This window comes from Kwoniella mangroviensis, chromosome 3 (genome assembly GCF_000507465.2).
Source record: "Kwoniella mangroviensis CBS 8507 chromosome 3, whole genome shotgun sequence".
Taxonomy (NCBI): Eukaryota; Fungi; Basidiomycota; class Tremellomycetes; order Tremellales; family Cryptococcaceae; genus Kwoniella; species Kwoniella mangrovensis.
In genome coordinates, this window is record NC_088829.1 from 185,599 (window position 1) to 209,543 (window position 23,945).

Here is a 23,945-nt window from a genome sequence, read left to right on the forward strand (position 1 = left end):
ATCGCTCACCCCTATTCGTACAGAAAATCCCTTTCAAAATGTTCGCTTCCCGACTCACTTCCTCCCTCCGAGCTCTCCCTCGTCAAGCTTCAGCCGTTCGAATGGCCCGAAGAGGATATGCTGAAGCTGCTGGTGCTGATGGAAAATTGCAGTTGAGTTTGGTATTGCCTCATCAAGTGAGTCATCCTCTCATGTCGTTCATGCAGGATACATCAGGAAGATTCGGAGGTTGTTGTTTTCGCTGACAGAAGTTTATCAATCTCTCTTCAACGATCATTTGGTATTCACAATCCACCTTGATATTCAATCTGTCGCCGAATTCTACCATGTACATCCATCTGAACCGACAGTCCCTCTACTCTTCAGCCGGTGTCATCCAAGTGAACATCCCTGCCGCTACAGGTGACATGGGTGTTCTTGCCAACCACGTAGCCTCAGTTGAAGCTCTCCGAGCTGGTGTAGTAGAAGTTATTGAGGAGAACGGTCAAGCTGGAAAGAAGTGGTTTGGTGAGTCTTCAGACCTATCCGAGAAGGGAATACGAGACGTCACATAGATGGAGGTTAGATGGATGATAGAGCTTCATGCGTCGGCCGAAGAAGAGTATTGGAAAAGAAGTTGATTCGGAGAGGGAAAGTTCATTGGAATGACATCAGGAGATAGTGTCGATGTGCCGATATGAAAGCATTCCGCGGAGGAAGGCTATGACCAGCTATAGAGAACGAGAATCATTAGGAATAGCAGTCATCAATTCCTGGTGGAATTGCGCAATAGTCAGAAAGTTATGGCTGGATTAGGAGACGGACTGAGGCTGTGATGATCATATTGCTAACTCCTCGCTCATCGCAGTTTCATCTGGTTTCGCTACCGTCCACGGCAACAACACTCTCACAATCAACGCTGTCGAGGCCTACCCACTCGACAACTTCTCTCCAGAGGTAAGTAACAGTCTTCTTTGGTCTGTAACTACAATTTATCAGATATATTTCAAAACCTATCTCCGTCATACCCCCTACTTAATGGTTGCTCTTATTGTCTGACGGAACAATTCATGCTGACCATATGGATTTTTCTCGAATAGAACATCCGATCTGGTCTTGCCGATGCCAACCGAGTCCTCTCATCTTCCGCTCCCGAATCAGAAAAGGCAGAAGCTAGAATCGAAGTTGAAGTGTTCGAAGGTCTCCAAGCTGCTCTTGCTAAATAATTTATCGCTTGTGTAGCTTAGAGTATGATTAGGAAGGATAGACATCAAAAAAATCATCATATGAGATACGAATTTCTAAAGTATCGATACTGGGGTTGGAGGGCGAGATGTCATCACGGATTCAAAAATTCATACTAACATGATCATGCTGACAACTTATACCATCATTGTACATGACGATATCCCGTCAGACCGATAGCTCGTATCTACTCTAACCCTATCGAGCCGCGCGTTCGTTTTTTTCGCTACTCAAGTAAACTAGATGGCTCCATTGTTCTCATCAGTCTGGTCGAAGTACGAAGAACTAGAATAGCTTGGAGTCTGAGAAGAACTAAATTCACTCATTTCTTCGTCCTGATCCCTTGAGAACCGTTTGTTATATTTGCTCTGTCGTTTATCATGTTCAGCTCGTCGATTCTCTTCTATCGTACTAAGGGTGACTGTATGATCACTTTTGATCGTCATATCATCATCTTCCTGATCGTCAGGACTCGACTCAAGTCGAGATCCGCATGATGAAACTTTCGTATTCACGTCTATTGGCTGACCATAGCCTGAAGATTGATCATGTGCCAACCAGGTATGAATACGATCATTGTACTTGTTCGTTAATGGTTTAACCGGTAAATCAGGTTTTCTTAAAGGTCTATAAATGTATAAGGTCGATCGAAAATCATAACTGTTCAGCTCCTGTGACAAATCGTCCAGACCCGAATGGTCATAATGATTTGCATTATTGATCAAATCATTATTAGTGAATCTGGAAGGTGTTTTGATCCTATTACATTTCCAAGGCATCGCCCACCCCGACCCGAACATTCCATCTGTCACCAAGATACCTTTCGTTTTCGAACTGTCATGTTCAGAAGTTGGATCTTCAATATCTTTCTCTGTCCAACCTAAACAGTCAAGTTGTTGACATTGATTAGGTTTAAGGGTGTGTAAAGCGAAGTGGCCATCCCATGAATATTCACTATCCATTCTTACCATCCCTTCTGCCCTATCAAGGTTCGATGGTCCATGTTCTGGTGGAAGACTCGATATGGGTGTGATCAGAGATCTCTCTTGGATAATATAAGATATCTCCGACTCTGATCCATCGTCATCGAGCTTGATTCGTTGATAACCCGGAATCTTCAATCCTTGGCGTACATTCAGGAACTCCTCTTGTGATATACCAGATAGGCGAGCTTGGTCTGCGGTGCCATCGCGATATACAGTCCTTCGATAGATCGTGGGATCGCACCAGTTAGTTGGAGGAAACTTGCATCGCTCAGTTGGATACGTAGTATTGGGATCAGGAGCAGAAGCAAGAGCTCGTGATAAGACTTCCAACCAGTTTGTATGAGGCCGATGTTCCGAATCGACAGGATTGGACATTGCGGATAGAACAAACAGCAAGAAGGAGTGAATGAAGGACAATGGACGTGATTCTGGAAGGGTTAAAAATGGACAGGTAGACGATAAAGCCTAACATATAAGGATAGCCGTGTTCGTGCTGGCATCTGAGTATGGTCAAAAGACTTCTTTCTACCATGAGTGTGAATATGAAAGGATGGGCTACATAGAGATTCCGACTGCTCAATCAGTCCTTTATACATTGTACCGCAGCTCCGCCCTTTGATCATGCTTGGTCTATCATTCATTGTGCTGTGTTGCATGTTAACGTATTACCTTCCCAAACTGTATACGATCTGGTGAGCTACAGACCATTCAACCAGTTGACGAAACACTCAGACTTCAACAGTCTCTTCCTTCCTTCCAAACTAGAACTCGGCATGTTCTGGGTACTGCCAGGATCAGAGATATCTCTCGAACAGCATCTTATCGTACCCAAATCATCTCTATAAGATCATATCCCACAAGTCCATCGTATATGCGGCTCCTTGGGAATATACCGATCTTGTTCCATTTTTTTCGATAAATCACATTCGGTGTTACAGCTCTGATTATCGTAATTTTGTTCTTGAATGAATCTACCCCATGACTCTTGCCTTGGTAATCTGTCAGAAGTATATCCCGCACAATGTGGATTATCACAAGGAGGAGCGGACGAATGATATACCCATTTCTTATCCCATTTCAGAACCCTTATCACTTCGGACTCCCCTTCTTTTTCAGTAGTTGTGGTCAATTGGAATATCTCCTCTTCAAGTATAAAAGCGATTTTACCCAATCCGATCTCTTCAAAATCATTATGGAAATCATCAGGTCTCCTTGAAAGGATGCCAAGTGCTTCAATACCCCTCTTTATAATTTCTTCAGATTGTGAATCGTCTGTTCTTTCTCTATGCTGGGAGATGCTGACAAGTTCTCCTTGTGAATTTGTATGTGGCGTGGTCCAGTTGCTTGGATCCGACAAGAAAATTGACACAGGCATGATGAGGGGATTATTAGGTGGATATTCAAAGGATGTTATTGATACTGAATAACCTGGAGACGTCAAACGTGGAGGCTTGAACTTCCTTCGACTGACCAGTCCCCATGGATCATAATTCCAATTATGACGCAGTAAGTAGGAAGGGAACAATGGGCTGCGATTCGACAGCGATCATCGGGCTTACCAATTCGTGTAACGCGTGTCTTTATGTCGTTACTCGATTACCCACTATAGGGGATAAAGCCTTCTTTGAAACACTTCGCTTCATTGGAAAACATTGACACTCGATACTAAAATGAACTACAGTAAGGACCACCAAGCACGTGCAGTACAGCATGGTTGAGCAGAAGATTTTCTGAGAAATCACATTACTTCATATGATCCTGTGCTCTACCTTGAAACACCCCCCAGTCAACCTATTTTACTTTTCAATACAAATACTAATGGACTTGTCAAAGTCAGTCGTCTTCCAATTTCAATCTATCTCAAACCCATCTGTTCCTTCTTTCTAACCCTTCGCAAACCCTTGCCAGCCCTAGGAGATTGTCTGGAGTCGTACCTCGCGCCACTTCTATTGTCTGCGCTCTTCCCCCTTCCAGATCCCATCTCGGGACTATAATAAGTTCCGGGCGTACTTTCAGTCTGAGCTTGAGGTAAAGATGTGCCTATGCTATCTTGAAAGCTATTAGGGGAAGAAGGTAAACTATCGCCTGAACGTCTTATCCGCGGTTCACCCGATTGAGCATCAACATTCTTGGTATTTGTAAGGTAGTCTGCAGGGTTCACATATGTATAACCGCTATTTTGTATCGTATGATTGTATGACTTGCTTTGTGAAGCCGATTCTCGTTCAAATGGGCTAGTAGTAAATAGACCATCTTCATCTCTCCCAAGTCCAGAAGTAGGCGTACGAGGTACTGATCTCGATACTGCCCCGTGAGTATTTCTGAACTTGCCTCTGCTATACGTTCCTTTTCTTTCGGTCCCATCTATTTCTTGAGGACAAACCTCTCTTCTGACTGATTCGTGAGCTACAGGTGAAGATGGTGTTCTTTCATCATCATCCAAATCAGCAAGATACCATTGTTGCTCCTCTTTTCGATGAGAGGGGAACGGTATGGAATACCCATTTTCGTTCATCCTATCTCCAAAGCTGAACCCTCTTACTGACCCTTGTTCATTCAACCGGATAGATCTCTCTAGTGGTTGTCGATTTTGGTCAATAGGATATTCAGGTAAAACCAGAGTACCATCTTCATCACATATAGCCAACCTTTTCAAATTTTCTTTCAATTCCCATAAAGACGTCTCTGTGTCTTGATCTTGAGTCATATCCTGATCTCTAGGGGATATCGCATGATCGAAATGGTATTTCAAATCAGGTCTACACCTACTCATACCTTCTACACCCTTCCTAGTCGCATTGGCAGGATCAGACGACCCAGGACACAGAGAGTCGGTACATGAAGGTAAGTGATATCGACTCAGTACGCTATATGGATAAAAAGGGATATAATCACTTGTTAAATCTGGTCTGATCATGATCGAATTGTATTCGATGCGATTTTCAACTGGCTGTCGGTTGGTTTTTCTAGGTGATGATTTTGATTTATCTCTTGGAGACCTCTCTACTTTACTCATCAAATCGTATAGAGGGCTGCCACTGAACTTTTCTACTAATGGATCAGCGGGTAAGTCATACCATTTTGACCCAATACTGGGATTACAAGAAGGTCCTTCTGGGTCACCTTGCGTTTGAGCACTGACTCGATCTGGATGACCGATACAATCGTAACGATTACATGAAGCCAGATGATATCCACCCTGGTCAGTCATATAGTATATCCTCGTTACGTCAATTAACTTTGACTTGGTTCCTGTGGAGTCATCAGTAGTTGGACTTGTACCTTTCATAGTGACCTCATGGACTGTATGAGAAGTAGGATATTGCATAATTTCATCCTCATCTTCGCCATTGGGCTGACCTGATGCCCAGAAATCGACGAGTTGCTGACGAGTCGTGTTCGCCATTTCATGGCTGTCGGCTTCAGGAATTTCTTTCTGCCTGACTATAATCTCGTTGCCTGCATCGTCACATAGGATGATCTGAGTAGAATAGACTTTTGAAGACATGTCGAGCAAGGCTATATTGGTGTCGATGAGTATTTATCTTTCGGCAAGATACGTTACCTGCGTAATTGAGAGAGCCCTTTATTGATGATTGACAAGGTACAATGTCAAGGTATCTTCTAACTATCATCAGCACTGGTGAGAATTGGAATACAATTGATGGGGTTGTGTTGTGTGCGAACCCAATATACAGTATAAGATTGTAGCAGTGGAGCAGATCAAGTGAAGTCCGACAAGACCGCAAATGACGACTTGACGAGTCAATGGAAGGGTGGCAATGGTGTGAGTGCCGATGGGATGATTCGTGGAAAGCATCCTTTATCTTCATGTCATCAAACGTACTGTAAGAAGGTTGAGATTATCCCCAATACGCCAGTCATTGGAAAATCACCAAATCGGATGGATATTGTATATCCTTCTACGTCGATGACGACCGTAAAAGCCGGAAAGCTAGAAGCGTGATGTTTGTTTTTTACCTGATACATCCCTTATGGTATAAGAACAATAATAGCGTTTGAGGGGTTTACCGCCTGACTATAACTGAATTATCCATATTCCTCCTTCATTTGAATTTCCCGGATTATGAAGTACCTTTCGCACGACAAAAGATTTATGACCTTTTCTCATAAGCCATCATTCTCTTCTTGGTACTCTGACTTAATCGTCTTTCCTCAGCTTCTGCAACCGAACCAACAACGGAAGGCAAACTATCCAAATACTTCTTCGCCTGTTCACCTTTCCTTCTAGCTTGAGCATCCAAGAACAATCGATGTCGGTCTGACGTGATATCTCCGAACAGATCCACTGGCAGATCAACTTGTCTTTCTACACTTCTGTTCGATAGATCCTCAAATTTGGGTTTACTCAAATCACCATTATTTGTCTTTTCCAACAATTGCACTATATCTAGTGATTCCCCTGGAGAGATCACCTGAGGATGCGAGGGAGTTTCGCAAGTAAGAAACACCTCTTTTCTCAGTACGTGATCTACGTCCACCGCCGAGAAGAACGCAATTCCTTGAGGCATATCGTCCAATCCTAAGTTATAGCAGAACAAAGCTCTAGTCCAAACATTGGCAATTTGCAATGCCATCGATAATCTATATTTATCTTCTTCTTTAGCCAGATATCTAACTTCATCATGGACCGATATCAGATATCTTGCTTGAATGTTGTACTTTGCAGTTAAGTATTCCATAGAGACTATCAGTAAGTGTAAGTAATCTACACCTGACGACTGTACTACCCAATTTACTCTTGAAGGTAAATACGAAGATCCTTCTTCCAAATATGATTTTCTGAGAGCTTTGGTGATTCCACATCCCAACGCTGGAGTCGTAGGTCTATCGGATAAAGCAATCGCTTCTAATGTATTGAACAGATAACTTTCTGATCCGCCATGCCATATTGAAGGAATAGCTGCAGGAGCAAGGTTCTTACTTCGGATGGTTTTAGATCCTTTTGTAGCTTTGTATAGATTATCTGCTAATTTACCAGCAGATTCCTTAGTCAATTTCGAATCGCCTTGAAGTAGTAACTGAACAGCGTGTTTTTTACCCGCACCGTATATTCGAGAATAGTTGAATACTTTCGCGGCATCTCGGGAGATACCTAAGATCGAAGCGGTCTTGGAATGCAGGTCCGTCCCAGCCGATTTGGTTCCTTCTAAAGTCATCCATCCTATTGCTGTCGAACCATGAATACCAAATTGCGAATCTCCCATGACACTTGATATCCACAATTCTTCCGAATCGACATCCGCACCCACAATAGCATATCCAGGTGGCGCTCTGACCATGGCTTTGAGCTCGGACCCTACTCGATTCTTCTTAGCGTTGGATGCCGTTAACCAAGTTCCCTCTACTGCTCGACGAGTGACAGTTCCCATAGTGATCACTTGAGGTAAGATCATTCCCAAATTCGGTTCACGATATACGACCATCTGATCCATTATCCTTTCCCTCGAACTGATCCAATAACTGCAAAAGGCATTCATATTGGTAGCGTCCGTAGCAGCTCTGGCAGCTACGTCGTCCCCTGATTCAGCAGCCGCAGAAGCGAGTTCACCGGATTCGATTGATTTGACGAAATGTTTAGAAAGTGGATTACCAACGTTCTTCCCTTCACCATCTTTGTGAGGAAGTCGGAAATAATAGTGGTCTTTATCTTCAGCATATACAGCATCAGGTCCAGTTTTGTCAAACTTCACTCGACCACCTCTAGCTTGTAGGGCATCTGCTGATCCAGTCTCAATGATAGTCCGAGGGACACGGTAGAGCCATCGATGGGTTCGACTGTGTATGAGCGGGTAACCCTGCCACTGAAGACGCAGAAGTAGGGGAGCAACGGTCTTCTTGAATGTCAGATCTAGCTCTCCAGCTGGTATACGCGAAGGTGGACCGGACAGATCCCAATACCATTTGGGCCATGTACCGAGATTGGCTTTGGAAGATTTTGCTTTCTTCGTGGGCGTAGAGCTAGTGGAAGCTACAAATGAGGCTGGAGAAGGCGGGGAAATGGTTTCCGGGCTAGTCGTGGCGGTCTTTGATGTATCTGTGCATCTGATGTCAGCTTGGTTGTCTTTCATCAATGAATGGATGCCTCAAGCATGATCACCTTGTGGAACAGATTTCCAGTCCAGCTGCTGAGCCCAAGGACCCTGCTTTCCCATTCGTTCGAACTCTTCAGCGCATTTCCACAGATCCTCCTTCACAACTTCTAAACTCGTCTGAGCCAATCGGGGCAGCAAATCACCGTAAGAACTGGTTAATTCTCCTTTCTTCAACAAAGACCTTATTCCTGGTCCTACAAGTTTAACCTTTCTGGGTTCTTCTGGCTTTCCGATCTTGAAAAATGAATATTCCTCTTCCAGTTCTTCTAGGCGTTTGTCCTTCTTTGGATGTAATGCTACAGGGAAACCGTGATCGTCGATATATTCTGATGAGGACGCATGAGGGACCATGAAACACCAATAGTGATCTGCAAGATAGGCAACCGGATGACCTTTGTAGGACATTCGAAGGAAGAGAGGGAGGAAATATCGTTGAGTATGGGTGGAAATAATATATGGCGAATCTTTGGAAAGATCGGATGACCATTTTGGTTTCGATGGAATCTCAGCTAGCAGAGAAGTAGAGGTAGATTCGATAACAGTTTCAGTAGAGTTTGATGCATCGGTTGTGACAGCAGTTGCTTGATCATTCGTTTCTTCGATACCATCCTCCCATCTTGCTGTCTTAGGCGACCAATCCAATTGTTCTGACCAAGGATCACCCTCCTTCTTACCTTCTTTCCTCAACTTCTCGGCCAAAACTCTCAAAGCCTTCTTGACACCTTCATCCATCTTCTTATACGTACTCTCAGCATTCTTCAAGTATTCTTTCCAATTCTCATCTACAGGTAAAAACGAGTTCCCCATCGATAACACCCCTGAAAAACTTGCAGGGTGAGGACATGATTCCAAAAACAAGGGTAATACTTTCTTATACACATCATGAGTAATTTTCACATCTCCTCCGCAATATGTCAACAAATCTTCTAATTCTGATCTGAGTTGAGAAGCATGTTTGATACTTTCATCTGCGAATCGGTTCCTAACCGATTTGTCCACTGGTATTTCACAATGAAGATTCGCTACTTCCGCTAAAGAGTTGACCGAAGTGACATCTTGCCATATATTCTGACTTGATTCCATACTTTCTCCATCAGATGTATCGGTCAATTCCTGAACACCTTGCAGAAATTCCGGATCACCATTCTCCTCCGCGATCTCCATCAACGCATCTTTCGATTCTTGATCTCTTAACATTTTGGCTTTTTTGTTCTTCCGATGAGCCATCCATGCTGGTCTTTGAACAGAGGTTATACCCCTCGTAGCGACGTGTAAAGAAAGTGTATCCAACCATCTTGTAGATGTCCTTTCTAATGAGTATTCCTCTTTCACCCTCGCACGATCGTATCCCACGTTATGTCCAATTACCACTCTGGCCTTAGACCCACTGAAGAGCGGTATCAAATCGTGTGGATGATGTTGGGGAACTCTTGTTTCCCAAGGTTCTGGTGGGTCTGGCGTAGTCTGAGGAGGGTCTTCGAATATTGTAGGTGATAGCCAAGAGTACCATGCATTGGGTGTTACGGCCGTAGCCATTACGGGGAATGGCGACAGCTTGTACAGTGTTTCCACGTCAAAGGACACCATCGTTTCTTCACCGAGATCCTCGACAGCTTCCATCCGTCCATCCGGATGGTACTTTGTCCATCCTGCTTTGCTCATCTCCCACTTCTTAGGCATTTCAGGAATTTCCGAACTCATGAAATCTTTCGCCATGGATAAGTACGGTTCAGCAGTGTGTTGACCTAGATTAAAGAAATGATCTCGGATATTGTGACCTTGTATCGGGGGCATATCAAAATTTATTTCTGGTAAGACTGCTGCACCGTCGGGTGAGAGACCATTGGCCTTGAGATGACTTAGAGATATATCCAGTAGCGATGGAGGAGGTTTGGTAAGTGATTTACCGGGGAAGATTTGGGAGTGAAGTGAAGGTGAGAGCATTTGTACGCCAACGGGGTTTCGTCGTAATCCTATCAAGACATAACATCAGTATATAATCAGGTCTGTACATATGCCGGATGGAGTACTCACTATTGCTAGGTGAAGGGGCATCAGCCTGATTTGATCCAGCTTCATCCTGATCTTTAGCTTTCTCTTTGCCTTTCCTACTTGGTAACGCTGGCTTGGGTCGATCGCTCTCACGCACTTTCGAAGATGAAGCCTCTACCACAGTGGTAGTCGTGTCCTTAGGTCGAGGACCAAACGACTTGCGATTGAGAAGACTGGGAAGATTTGAGTTTCTGAACGGTTTAGCTACAGGTTGTATACCATGATCAGCTCACTCCGCCGATTGTCGTCTAATATCGTATGCGTACGAACCAGTCTCGGCTTCCAGTTTCTTCCGTTTCTGCATCTCCTGGGCCTCCAAGAAATCGTTATAATCGGATCGTCCTCTACCGCCGTATTCCGAGAGAGCCAAGTCATCCTCTGGATCCTGGATTCGAGTTGATCGACTGATCGATCGTACACAGGGAAACAAGTTGGGTCGACATCGGATTTGACTGGGACGCGTTAGTCTTGCGACGTCGATAGCTTTCAGCATGTCAAACCGTCGCACCTCTCTGACGGGGCCTTGAGCAGCACCTGGACAGATAGGATGTAAACAAAGCTATAGACACGAAATGGATGTGTAGTATAGAGAGGTAAGGATAGTCAGATGTATTGAAATCACGCTGTCAAGTAGTCAAAGTGCGGGGTAAACGTATCAAAATATAAAGGTTGTCGAAAATCCCAATTTCCGGGTAAACTTGTTTGTCCAACGTCATCGACCATCTCCTGTCTTCTCTTTCTTCTCCTTCTTCTCTTCTTTCATCATTCGCCTAAGCAACACATCGATTGTTGATTTACCGCTGACCAGCAGAGAAACTGGCAACATGGGTCTATTCTCAATATTCAGAAAGGTATGTAACCCCTTGCCATGCATACCCTTGGCGTCTGTTCAACAGCTAACATGATCATCATCACCTCTCCCACAGTCCTCTCCGCCAGACTATGAAACCCTCCTCGCCCGTCTAGCGACAGATATCAACGAAGCCAAGACCCACCTCTCCGAGATCCGTCTTCGAGAGCGAAGGTTCTCACTCCTGATCAACCTATACGGTATCGCACTATGGGCTGTATGGGTGGGATTATGGTGGGTTCATGGATTGCCCTTGGGACTAATCGGGTTGAGCCATCATGAGACGGAAGGAAAGATCATTGGAGCGGGAGGTATTGCTCTGGGACCTATATTGTAAGCTCTCCTTGTCACTCGTGATCTCAATGGTCAAGCTCACACGGTACATCCTGGCAGTATCTGGGGGTTGAATAGATTGATACATATCTGGTTCACTAGACAACGTAAACGTGAAGGTGAGTTGTCCTCTATGTAGGGAGCGTAATACCCCTAAGCTCGGCTAGAAATAAATGAAATACTGATTGATCTGTATACAATCACGTAGAGACCCAACTCCGATCTTTGTTAACCAAACAGCGCTCACACCTTGAGGAAATCAAGAAAGCTACCAATTACGATTCGACGCGGAAATTGATTGAAAGATACGATGATCCCTCTGGTGCTGGCGGGTCGAGTCCTCAAACTCCTCAGAGACGAATGCCGGATTCACCTTCTCCGGTTGGACATGGTCAGAGTCAACCTGGAAGTATAGGTAAAGATCGAGTGGATGGTAATAGCCCGAATGGAACACCCAGAGCACCTGGACATCTGGTTGGTGTAGGAGGGACACCAAGAGCTGGAGGTGAGTTGTCTGATCACATGCAAACATGACGAACCTATGATTCGGCCTTGGGTCCTAATCTGACATAGGAGAAATACTTACTTGTATGCTGATGTATGACAATCTCTCTATATCTAGTCAACTCATCCCCCATACCCATTCCTCAAGGTCTCACCCCAGACCAAGCAGCCGCCTTATCCATGCAGATGCAAGCTATCCAACCTGTCTTACCGGTACCCGAAAAGAGATGGTACGATAGAATAGCTGATACGATATTAGGGGAAGATCCTTGTGAGTGGAGATTTCTTTTCAACCATACAGATATGCACGCTCGACCCTGTCTCCTGGCTTGTGTTGCTGAAATACGCATTATGCATCACCCGTAACTGATCGTCTCTTTCCACTTCATAGCCCATGCTGCTCAGAGCAAGTACGCTTTGGTCTGCGGAGAATGTTTCAGACATAATGGGTTGGTAGGGAGTCAATACGAATGGGAGAGAATGCGTAAGTGATGAACTTTCACCTTTCTTTGATCTCTGCCGACCAAGCTCATCACCATAATCAGAATGGATCTGTCCAAGATGTAATCACCTCAACCCGCCTCCAATCTCTCGCAACCCCCCAACCTCTGTTGTACCACCAGAATCAATGACAAATATCACACCTTCTAAACCTATCTCGTCGGTTCCCCAGCATAGATCTTCACCTAGGAGGAACCGGTTGAATGGGAATGGTGAGAAAGTAACACCGAGATCGTCAAGATTGGGTAAAGAGGTTTTCTCAGCTAGTAGTTCGAGTGATGAGGATGTGCCGAGAGATAAGGCTAAGGTCGTAGAGGAAGAAGGAATGGATGTTGATGAGAGTTGAGGGTTATATGGATAGGTGTGTGAGATGTAAATGATGTCACAAGTGATGTTGAGACTCGTACGGTATGCGTTTCTTCGTTTCATATAATCATAATCATCATCTCCGTTTAGATCAGACCGTAAAATGTCCATTCTTGGTATTGCAGCACATCGTAAGGTCGTTATATACATTATACAACAGTCCAAATTGCTTTTCGGTCCCATCACTCCTTCTCGTCGATGTGTCAAGAAATCATCCGTCATTATTGCCTTGTCCTTTTCAGCCGAAAAATTTCAGTTCACTCTCCTTCAATGTCACTTTCATCTTCCTCCTCGATCATCTCAATCTTTGTTTTACGTTCATCCTCAACTCTCTGGGCGTTATGTCTCTCAATCAACCAATCCACACATGAATCCTTCGACCAAAAATCGATCTTTACATCGGCCGTATTCCAGCCCTTCTTCTCCATCTCTTCAATCACTCTCTTTCTCAATTCCCTAAGTTTGTCCGAAGGGTCGAACCGAACTTTCCAATATTCCATCTCCTCCCGATCGATCTCATCGGTATCCTGCGAGTGGGTAGAGTAGTATTCTAATCCTGAATGGAACTTTACCATCCCTTCTTCTTGATCATGATCCATAATATCGATGGTATCCTCCGCACTGTCCTTCTCTTCTCTACCGATCTTGAAACCTTCTTTCAACTGATCTTTCAAATCTTCATAACCCACTTCATAATCTTTCCATTGCCATTCGCCTCCTCCCACCCTCTCGAAATTCCATACATTTATTTGTCGGATATTCGTCTGTCTGCCCAAGACTTTAAACATGATAGGTAATTGAATACCTACATGTGGTGAATATCTTACGCAACCCATTTGATCACAGTAATTACAGTTCTTCATTATCCTCACTCCTCCTCCATCTCCTCCTCGACCAAACCAATGTCCAAATCCTCTAAAAGAAGCTTCATACGAATCTATCCTATATTTATGACTTTCATCCCACCAGATTAAATCTAGTTGTTTGACTGACGGTGGGAGATGATGGAACGATCTGAACCATATGTTCGAATAATCATATTCCTCCTCTCGTTGAGATCCTCCATCTCCATTTGGATCATCTTGATAAATTGACTTCCGATATTTTGACATTCCCTCACCTCTATAGAAAGGTAATTCACATGGTCTTAATTTTAACACCACCCTCTCCAATTTATCAAATTTCATGATCGATCTGAAGTCCAATTCCCGAAATATCACCTTGTGTGCGTTGACACATACTTTCGTAATGAATTGACATTTCTCATTTGAACATATTCTTTCCCTATCTTCATCAGAGGTCGTGATATTGGTGGGTCTTTTACCTTTTGCTAGGTGAAGTATCTCAAGGTTGGGTAGAGGCTCAATATATTGTTTAACGAATGGACAATCATTTACCTCATGGATGTACACGTCAACCCTTTTGATATATTTCAATAAAGAGTTCTTGTTTATCTCGTTAGATGGGTCGGTCTGGTTAAAGGTGGGTTTCTGGTCTAATGTAAGATTATCCAGTCTCCTGGAGCCGACAAATATATTTCGACCTCCTGGGGCGATGGTGAGATTGTGATATAGGTGAGGGACAGATGAGTGGAAGAAGGTCTTGGATACTTGAAGTACGTTGAATAGGGTTGATGGAGGTAGGAAAGAGAATATGTGGGAAAGGATGTCGGATGTGTCGGCCAGCCAGGACGATGCGGGGGAGGTAGTTGGATATGTCATGGCGAGTGACATGGCTTGAGGGTGATGAGGGTGTATGAATGTGACGGCCGTTGATGGTGAATGAATGTGTGTAGTGGGAAAGCTGAAGAGTGATGGCTGTGCCGTTTTGTATCTTGTACTGCATGCGATGACATCAAAGTGGCGTACGCTTGGATCACCTCGTGGTCATCAATTTCTAAGTCATGTCATTCATTCATGGAGATCAGAGTTATATATATACATTTATATACATACACATATAAATGACTGGATCCTCGACGTGTGTAACATCCCCACAGATCATCTTCTGCAGGTGACTACAAACGATCCCCTGTACTGAGGCCCGCATATCTTCCCACCATCATCTAAAATCCTTTGCTCCCCTTGCCTTCTCTTGGCACGCTTCAGCTCTTCTTTCAACTCCTTCTGACTGTGAAATTCTAATTCCTCTTCCCTGAAATTACTGAGCCTGTCGGAGATGAGAGGTCCCAGCTCTGCACGAAGCTCTGACAGTTCACTTCCGGGGTTGAAGCGGGTTTGCCAGTATTCTTCTTCGATTGGATCGCATTCTATACCGGTGAATCCAGAAGGGTAATAATCGTGGATTGAGCGATATCTAATTCCGATGTCGTCTGCATTCGAGCGCTCTATATCTTCGTGGGTTTGTAACGGGTGTAAATTTGAAGAATCGGTTGATTGCTCTTTTCTACCTGCCAAAAAAGCTTTCTTCATCTCTTCCTTCACCTTTTCAATTTCCAATTCATTCCTGCTCTCTACGGGAATTGCCATTTGAGCGGTTTTGTCAAAATTGACGAATTCGATATGCTTCAATCCCCCTTGTTTACTCAGCAGACTGATTAGGTCAACTAATTTTTCTCGCAGGATTTTCGATTGTCGTCTTTCTTCTTCCATATCTCGATCTGTCGATTGTGCGGGTATTCTGCCATATACTGATCCAATGAGTCGCTCAGAAAACCTACGACTACGATAACCTAATTTCGAATCGACTTCCAAAGGTCTACACCCTACACAATCTTTACATAACCTTTTATGAGGTGGTCCTCTCCTACAATGTCCCGAATACTCTTCCATGTATTTCCAATCAATTCTAAAATTATGTTTTTCATCCCACCAAATTACCTTTAACCTCTTCACTGTCGGGGGTAAGACCACCTTGTCTACATTATAATTTTTCTGGTCTTGCTCCGGTCCAGTGGGGAAGTAGTAGTAATATTCTTCTCGCGATCGAGCTTCCTCGAGTGGAATGGATGGTCTTAGATCAGGTATCTGACAAGGTCTAATTCTAACTATAACCTCTTCCAACCTCTCCATATCCTTCAGCGGTCGAAAATCAAGTTATCTAATTATCGCACATCTGGTTTGTGTACAGACTTCAGAGACGAAAGGGCATGAAAGGGGTTAACAAAATTTGTTTTTCCATGTTCCCCCTTCCCATTCTGGATATTCATTCTTCTGTTGTCCTCCTGCCAAATGCAATACCCTCAAGTTAGGTAAAGCAGTGAGAGTTTTTCGACGGTTGGGACATTCTTCTTCTTTATGGATGTATAAATCAATTCGATCAGTGAGTGATAATAGGAATGATTTGGTATATTCCTCTGACAAGTGTTGGGTGAACGGCGACATCTCGATGAAAGGATTGGATCTCGATTTGGGATTGGTGATCTTAGTGCTTCGTTCTTGATCTGTTTCCATGTCCATATCGTCTTCATCGGTACTGGAATTGGAATCGGAATCGCCCGCTTTCTCTTTCGGTTGTATCTTGTCATGCTGATCTGGTGGACTGATGATGATCCGCCCGTAGAGGATCTTCGCCGTGATACCGTAAAAGAATCGATTGGTCAATAGAGTGGCGAAGAGTGATTCCCTTGGTAGGAACGATATGATACGTTGGAGGATATCGGAAGTGAAGGCTACCTTTTGAGAGGCGAGGGTGATTCTGTATGGATTGATAGGATACGACATGATGGTGATAAGGTTGTTTAAACGTTTATGGATTTTCAATGAAATGATCGATTGTCGGAAAAACGAAGGTAGAAAAAGTAAACGAGGAAACCTATTCTCTGATACTGTAGACACCTCCATATATACCTTTGTCAAATTCGAGTCATGCACAAATCAAACGACGAGACAACCTTATTCCTGACTACGTGCTACAGCAAGTATGTACGTACGTAGGCGAGCTCAGACTTAATCTTGATGATCTCATCAATCGCCCACAAGACAGCAAAACGTATGAGGAACCAATTGCAAGTCACACAAGTTACATAAATATGGATGGAATGTACAGTAGGTAACCATCTGAGTACAGTATATATTGGACCAAAAAGGCATTCTCTACAGAATTATTTCAGTCCATATCCTCTGGAAAAGTATCCTACAAAATTCAATGAGATATACTACCAACGAGATCTGCTATTGGCTTCCACCTCCCTTCTTCTATGACACTCGTCCATCTCACCTTGCAGATCTGACACACTCAGAAATTCTAGATCATCGGGTTCGATTGAGTTGTACTTATCTTGGGCAAGTTCGTATCGGTAATTCACGAGTCGGGGTGAAGGTAAAAGACGGCACTTCCAATATTCTTCTTCCTCTTCATCTCTTTCCCATCTATTTGATGGGTCAAAATAATAGTCTGACGCCGAGATGTACTGGACCTTGAACTCTTCCTGCTGATTGGTAAAATCCAGATCCAAGCCGTCGTTGGTCGAGGTGTATGAGCGATCGACTGGTCGAGTATGAATATCAATATTGTTCGGATCTGTGATCAGAATATCCATCTTACCTTCATCTGATTCACCATCTATGAAAGCTTTGGTCATTTTCGTCTTCAGGTCAACCATGTCAACATCCTCAATAGGACGCTTCCTAATCGCCAAGGCCATTTCACCAGTCTTATCAAAATTGATAATATCCACTGTTCTCACACCCGTACATGGTTTGATCCATTCCATCAACGTGATTAGCTTCTCTTTGAGGAATCTTGTGACAAGCCATGTGTTGTCATCGAAATAACGATGACGACCCTGCACTTGAACTGGATCGCAGTCCAGACATCTCTTGTATCTGCCGATTGCATGTTTGGTATAATGACTGACGGTACTCCATCCGTAAGTCGTATATTCAAAAGGTTTATCTTCTAACCAATCCACTTTGAATGAATGTTTTTCGTCCCACCATACTATCTTTAAATGTTTCACACTGAACGGTGTTCACACTGGACGGTAAGGATGATATAGGTGCAGTGTCAAATCGATTATCTATCGAGCGGGGTAATTGACATGGGCGTATTTTCAATACCACTTGCTGTAAATTATCCATCTTCCTCAAAGGTCTAAAATCCAACTGTCTAATAATGACTTGCTCAGTGAACATGCATTGTTTCAATACGAATGGACAAGTGGACAAATCACAATATCGATCTTCCTCTTTATCGACCGTTTCTTGATGTCCGCCAACTAAATGTAATATCTTCAAATTAGGTAATGGTAATGGATTCTTTTACAGTGGATTGTTGTTATATCGTGTGTTGTTGATTGTATAGGGACATTGAGATTGTCTGTGAACGTATAAATCTACCCTTTTGATCAAATTTACCAAATTATTTTTGGTCCATTAATTAGCAATGATCTTCTTCTTGAGATGATCTTCTTCTTGAGATGATGTGGATATCGATAGGGTGGATTTCGCGGACCACGTATGGATTTGATCGTAATCGTCTCGTACAATATCGGAGTGGATGCTTCAAAGAACGTCTTACATGTCAATAAGGTGGCGAATAGAGTTGGTTTGTCTAGATGTGAGAGAATCTTGATGAGGATGTCGGTTATCGCGAATGCTCGTTGAGTTGCAGATGGGGAGGACTCCATTGTTGATGGCGTACCATACAATGTAGTAGATCAGTGTGATACTATTTCGATAAGTGATGGTTTTATTTTGATTGTTAGAAGTGAGAAAGGAATCAGAAAACGAGTTGATGGAAAGACTGTTCATATATCATTTTGCCACTCGGGTCCGCATGAAAACAAGGTTGGACGTTCCCGAGTCAAGTCGAGTCAGTGGTAGGAGTGCGTACCATCCATATTGATGACGAATTTGCCATAAGGTTACTTTCTATGTTACTTTTACATCTTCTCGAGTGGCAGGGTGTGGTTGATCATGATTTATGATATCTCGTTGTGTATGTGTCATTGGTACAGAATCCGCTGTAGCCTCGATGAATAGGTCCGACTCCTCCATGATGCTCGTTTCCGATACGTCTTCCTCGATAGCGACGCCATACGGCCGGACCGCCTCAACGGTATGTCCTTACTTTGGTTTGGCTCGGATATTGGCTGCTCACTCACAGTGAGATAGGTACATCTCGGAGGCTGTTGGTATGCGCCGCGCCTGAGAAAGAGCTTACTTCGTTTATGTATGACCTCAGCGGCTAGCGCTACCATCGCGAAGACCTCGCGTGTCATGTCCATCTCCACCTGTACTGAAATTGTAAGGAAAGAAGAGTAAAATCAAGATGATTCGTTGGTATCTTACACACGTGCACGCGACCAAGTCTCAGACCCACGCATGCCCATATAATCTCCTTCCCGATTTTACATTTTGGGCAGTTTATCCCATTCCCTTGAAATATCTCCTGCTCAACTTTCTACAAGTCGAACGGGCCTCAATTCCCCATGCATGCATATCACACTAGTATCACTGGATAGCTATGGATCACACCTATCCATTGGTGCAACAATCAAAGAGATACCTGCATGCATGCTTGAGATATGCACCATTCGGATTTTTCGCTTTTTCAGGGTAAATCTTCAAGTCCCTCAGGGTCTGAATGGGGCTCGAATGGGGTGATGCGCCCTTCGAGTGCAGGGATCTCCCATTGGACAGGGTTTAGCCGATTCGATCAGGGTCTCAGCTCGATTCGATAGGGCTTTAGCTTCATTCGAAGGGACTTCTATGCGGGGTCCCCTGAAAAAGCGAAAATCCGAATGGTGCATATCTCAAGCGAGTAAGCATGGATTTGCATGATTCTTGCATCATTAGATAGCTATTGTCAAGGGCTATCTATTGGTATAATATGCATGTCCATTCGACATCTTTTCATGATGAGTAGGAGGAACTGTAGACTGAAAGGGAGATATTTTGAGGGAATGGGATAAACTGCCCAAAATGTAAAATTGGGATGGAGAATATATAGGTCCGAACGGAGATTAAATGATTTTGCCAGACGCACCCACCCGAACAATAGATGGACTATTATATCATGTGAAAAAGAGGAATAATATGAAACCGGCGCTTCGGTACAACAGCTAATTACCCAAACAGGCAACTAATTTTCCGATTACAGCATGCAGTTCACCAGGAGCCCACGAGAGAGTACGTACAGTGATTCTTAGTGCACCATGACAGAAGTGAACCCAAAATAAAACTTATCTTAGCAGATGGTCTTCAGTATGCATGCACATCTTCAACAAGCTTCATCCACCGATGAACCTGAACCTGCGATACCAATATCAGTGACATATAAAGCGCAAGCGCAACAGTAACAGCAACAGACTGTGTAGGGAAAGGGAATCGTTGATTTACATTTCCTACCGAGTACCATCCAACTCACACACACGTTCGTCAAGGCTTGAACACCTCATTACCCTAGGTCCGTCTCAATCTAATCAGGCATATTTCACTTGACTGGAAATATCAATATCATCGAAATTTTGGATCGAACGACCAGTAAAGGAACGAATCTGGAGCTCTGACTTGACTTGACTTTGCTTCGACTTGAAACACAAAGGCAACAACCACGATCATCGCCATAAACGACAACACCCGGTGAGCCATCAGTTGAGCTCAGCTCGGTGCTTCGTCATTTCCCTTTCCTGCCCACCCTGCGACCGCCTAAAACCGGCCTAGTCGGACACTCTCGAGTAGGGCGAAGATGTCGACATCAGCTACTACCTCAAATGCGACTTCACCTTCTAACAATACGGCTGGGGCAGGACAGGATCAGGAAGCGTTGTTCTCTTTGGATTTTCTGGCTTTAGCTGGTCTGGATTCTGGAATGTCGAATAATCACGATATCACTTCACCTACAAATTCAAATCAGCAGAACCATCCGATACATGGCAATAGTCAGAGTCAGAAAGATGTCCCGGAACACAATCATTCTCAGTATCTTCAACAGCAATTGCACCAATGGGAAAACAATCCTGCTGGACCTTCTTCCACCTCGCAGAATAGTTCAACAACCGTAACTAGAAATCCAAGTGCAGATGCTGAAAATGACATCAGGAGCAAACATGGGATGCGATCAGATACAGAGAATGCAATGGACCTGGACCAACCTGATATAGATCGTATGGCACAGCAGGAGGGGTATAATCTAGTTGGTGATAAGCATGATTACGACGCTGCTCAGGCTGCTTTGCTTCAACAGCAGGTAAGGCATTCTCCTTTTCCTTTGTCAGGTGTTCATTCTTCCGCTTACGTTGGGCTTTAGCTACAATCGATACATATGCAGTCTCCTTTAGGCTTCGACATAAATAGTCCTCAATTCCCCCTCGCTCAGATGTTCCTTGCTTCTCCCGCATCGCAGGTCACACAGTTACAGCAGTATATACAGAATGAAAATGGGAATCAGGATGGACAGAAGCTGAGACACAGAGGGAGTGTCGATAAGGCCTGGGCGAATGGCCTTGGAGGTATGCCGACTCCCGGTAAGTCATCGAGGATCATCTTTGTGTACACCCGGTCCACAACTAATATCATGTCTTCTGGTGTGCTGTCAGAACCGAGCGGAGAGTTGATACCGCAGAATCGACAGGAAGCCATGTCTCCTATCCATCTGGAGATGCTTGCCTGTGCTCAATCGGAATTTGGAGGCGATGTAAGTGAATCCAGCATACATCAGGACGGACACCAATCGAAATGTTACTGTACTTAACCTCTTCATCATTCCAGCCCAATATGTTACCTCTCCTTTCACCCGCGCTCTCTCAATCAACATCCAACTCCTTCAACTCACCTTCCACCCAGATCGCATTCAACTCTCAGCCACCTGCTGGCCAGTCTCACTCGAATGGAGCCAATCGATCTCCCTTAGAACAGCTGCAAGAACAACAAAGACAATTTCAGGAACAGCTCGCCATGCTTCAACAGCGGCAGTTGGAAATGCAAGCTACAGCCGCTGCTGTCGTTGCGGCATCCAATAGTTCTCCGTTCATAGGGTCTAATCCTCCTTCAGCTGGTCCTTCCCGAGGAGTATCGACTTCAGGCGCAGGGGTGACACCTAACTCGGGCTTCTTCTCACCTCTCACATCACCCGCTCTCGAAGCTCCCCATCGAGCATCACAACAGCATATGCATCGACAGCATTTCTCTCCCGCATTCAATGCTCAACAATCTCGTACTCCCCATCCTCTTAGCGCACTTTCCTCGCCAGCCTTGAACCCTGTCGGATCCAGCGGTGGTGCACAACAAACCCTCTCTCCAGCTCTGGGACCTCAGACCGGTGCCGATCTGAGCGATCCTGACTACCTTCGCGCTCTTGTAGGAATGCTTGACGGTGATCCCCATAGTATCGGTCAACCAGCTCAGCCAAATTATCAATCACCTTCGATGGGTAGTTCTTCCAGTGCAGGTCATTCGACAATATTGGCTTCACCAGCCTTGATACCTATCAACTCAGGTGCCGGACCACATAGGCATTCTTTACCGGCCAAATCTAGACCCAGCCCAATGTTAAAACCTACCAACCATCGATCGCATCAAAGAGTTCCTTCCGGAACGACGATGAATGGAAACGGAACCTACTCAGTACCTACTTCACCTGCCGTACAGAAGTTCCATCCGAACCCACCACCGAATATGATTAATATGGGATATCTTCCTCCATCGGCTATCGAGCATCGCAACCTTGCCCCGAGCGGTGCATCAATGTCATCTGCTTCAACCCCTTCTCCAGTCGATCTAAGCCATATGATGCCTCCCCCACCTGTACCCAACAATGGAAGTACCAAAAGTAGAAAAGGTGTAGCTCCCATGACTCCTGCAAGCCTTATGAATCTCGCTTCTGCCCCTCACGTCACGAACCACGATATCAGTTTGGATGAGCACACGGGTCATAGTGCAGTCGCTCCTCCGCCGCCCCCTCCCAAAAGAGGTCCGTCCGGTACTTCCAGTCGAATTGCGAGGAAGCAGAATGGCACTAACGGTAATACCGTTGGAGGATCAGGAAACAAGAAGTCAGCTGCAAAATCGATTCCTGTAGGTGGTGGAAAGAGGGCGTTGGCAATTCGCCCCCAGAGCGCAGCTTCTTCCAAAGCAGGTGAGTGTTTTCTTATCAGATATATTGACAGATGCCGGCTGATCTCGTTTCGCTTGTGCTTTGATTCCGTAGCGGCGAAAGCGCCTCCACCACCTTCAGAACCAGAGAACCGCAAGACATCTCATAAAGCCGCTGAGCAGAAACGACGAGATTCCTTAAAAGCCGGCTTTGACGAATTGAGAATGTTATTACCTCCTATCAACGTGGAGGCTTTAGATCCAGAATCGGGAGAACCTATACCTGGATCTTCTGCACCTCGATTATTACCCAAGAGTAGCTTGGTACCGGATGATAATCCTAACAGGGGAGTATCGAAAGTTGCATTGTTACGATTCGGAAACGAATATATAGAGAAATTGAAAGAGAGGGTCGAAAGACGGGATGATTATATCGAGAGATTAAGAGAGGAAGTTAGGAGGTTGAGAATTGCAAGTGACGATTTGGGAGGAGAGGATGAAGAAGGGGAAGGGGATATATTGGAATTTGATTGGAGAGAAGGTGAAGAAGATGAATTTGATCCTCCACCTAATCCATTGGATGAAGATATCTTGTTGGACGAGAATGGAGAACTTCTTGAAGAAGGGGATGACGATGCGATGAGACATGGAGACGGAGAGGACGATGAGATGCTAGAAGATAAGAAGAAGATCAACAAGCAGATTGGGAATAGAAGATCAAAATCCTTTTCGATATCCGGTGGAACCGGTACCAACAACCCGACGAAAAGTCCTGCGCTGAGAGCTATCAATTCCAAACGCCCCAGTATAACAAGAGGGTCTAGTAGTACCGCGACTGTTACCGTTAAGAAGTAACGATGAAGCGGAAATTGGTTTGTTCGTTTGTTGGAGATGCGGTTGATGGACATTCCCAAAAAAACAAAAAGAGAAAACGGACAGAAAGCATTTGTACAGTACTGTACAGTATTTTCAAATAGGTAGAATTACCCGAATACTACTTGAACATGTTGCCATG

The 23,945-nt window shown here is 44.4% G+C and overlaps 11 protein-coding genes across 11 annotated transcripts; 3 read left to right on the forward strand and 8 right to left on the reverse strand.

Annotated features, from left to right (window-relative positions):
- Positions 1-38: 38 nt before the first annotated feature.
- On the forward strand, positions 39-1,205 carry I203_107890 (uncharacterized protein; the record flags this gene model as incomplete). Its single annotated transcript, XM_065518276.1, has 4 exons — positions 39-176; positions 351-507; positions 848-936; positions 1,080-1,205. 4 exons carry the CDS (start codon positions 39-41, stop codon positions 1,203-1,205), a joined length of 510 nt encoding a protein of 169 aa, XP_065372641.1.
- Positions 1,206-1,463: 258 nt separating this feature from the next.
- On the reverse strand, positions 1,464-2,585 carry I203_107891 (uncharacterized protein; the record flags this gene model as incomplete). Its single annotated transcript, XM_019148073.1, has 1 exon — positions 1,464-2,585. The coding sequence occupies one exon, from the start codon at positions 2,583-2,585 to the stop codon at positions 1,464-1,466; it is 1,122 nt and encodes a 373-aa protein (XP_019002306.1).
- Positions 2,586-3,057: 472 nt separating this feature from the next.
- I203_107892 (uncharacterized protein) lies at positions 3,058-3,585 on the reverse strand (the record flags this gene model as incomplete). Its single annotated transcript, XM_019148074.1, has 1 exon — positions 3,058-3,585. One exon carries the CDS (start codon positions 3,583-3,585, stop codon positions 3,058-3,060), a length of 528 nt encoding a protein of 175 aa, XP_019002307.1.
- Positions 3,586-4,065: 480 nt separating this feature from the next.
- Positions 4,066-5,718, reverse strand: I203_107893 (uncharacterized protein; the record flags this gene model as incomplete). Its single annotated transcript, XM_019148075.1, has 1 exon — positions 4,066-5,718. One exon carries the CDS (start codon positions 5,716-5,718, stop codon positions 4,066-4,068), a length of 1,653 nt encoding a protein of 550 aa, XP_019002308.1.
- A 607-nt stretch (positions 5,719-6,325) lies between these two features.
- On the reverse strand, positions 6,326-10,871 carry I203_107894 (uncharacterized protein; the record flags this gene model as incomplete). The annotated part of the gene is made up of 4 exons (XM_019148076.1): positions 6,326-8,268; positions 8,332-10,299; positions 10,361-10,582; positions 10,649-10,871. The coding sequence occupies 4 exons, from the start codon at positions 10,869-10,871 to the stop codon at positions 6,326-6,328; spliced, it is 4,356 nt and encodes a 1,451-aa protein (XP_019002309.1).
- A 331-nt stretch (positions 10,872-11,202) lies between these two features.
- I203_107895 (uncharacterized protein) lies at positions 11,203-12,912 on the forward strand (the record flags this gene model as incomplete). The annotated part of the gene is made up of 7 exons (XM_019148077.1): positions 11,203-11,229; positions 11,305-11,561; positions 11,622-11,680; positions 11,770-12,066; positions 12,184-12,336; positions 12,457-12,549; positions 12,611-12,912. The coding sequence occupies 7 exons, from the start codon at positions 11,203-11,205 to the stop codon at positions 12,910-12,912; spliced, it is 1,188 nt and encodes a 395-aa protein (XP_019002310.1).
- Positions 12,913-13,189: 277 nt separating this feature from the next.
- I203_107896 (uncharacterized protein) lies at positions 13,190-14,665 on the reverse strand (the record flags this gene model as incomplete). The annotated part of the gene is made up of 1 exon (XM_019148078.2): positions 13,190-14,665. One exon carries the CDS (start codon positions 14,663-14,665, stop codon positions 13,190-13,192), a length of 1,476 nt encoding a protein of 491 aa, XP_019002311.2.
- Positions 14,666-14,932: 267 nt separating this feature from the next.
- On the reverse strand, positions 14,933-15,964 carry I203_107897 (uncharacterized protein; the record flags this gene model as incomplete). The annotated part of the gene is made up of 1 exon (XM_019148079.1): positions 14,933-15,964. The coding sequence occupies one exon, from the start codon at positions 15,962-15,964 to the stop codon at positions 14,933-14,935; it is 1,032 nt and encodes a 343-aa protein (XP_019002312.1).
- Positions 15,965-16,051: 87 nt separating this feature from the next.
- Positions 16,052-16,615, reverse strand: I203_107898 (uncharacterized protein; the record flags this gene model as incomplete). Its single annotated transcript, XM_019148080.1, has 1 exon — positions 16,052-16,615. The coding sequence occupies one exon, from the start codon at positions 16,613-16,615 to the stop codon at positions 16,052-16,054; it is 564 nt and encodes a 187-aa protein (XP_019002313.1).
- A 434-nt stretch (positions 16,616-17,049) lies between these two features.
- I203_107899 (uncharacterized protein) lies at positions 17,050-17,538 on the reverse strand (the record flags this gene model as incomplete). Its single annotated transcript, XM_019148081.1, has 1 exon — positions 17,050-17,538. The coding sequence occupies one exon, from the start codon at positions 17,536-17,538 to the stop codon at positions 17,050-17,052; it is 489 nt and encodes a 162-aa protein (XP_019002314.1).
- Positions 17,539-20,585: 3,047 nt separating this feature from the next.
- On the forward strand, positions 20,586-23,785 carry I203_107900 (uncharacterized protein; the record flags this gene model as incomplete). The annotated part of the gene is made up of 5 exons (XM_065518277.1): positions 20,586-21,086; positions 21,147-21,363; positions 21,436-21,533; positions 21,608-22,973; positions 23,046-23,785. 5 exons carry the CDS (start codon positions 20,586-20,588, stop codon positions 23,783-23,785), a joined length of 2,922 nt encoding a protein of 973 aa, XP_065372642.1.
- Positions 23,786-23,945: the final 160 nt, after the last annotated feature.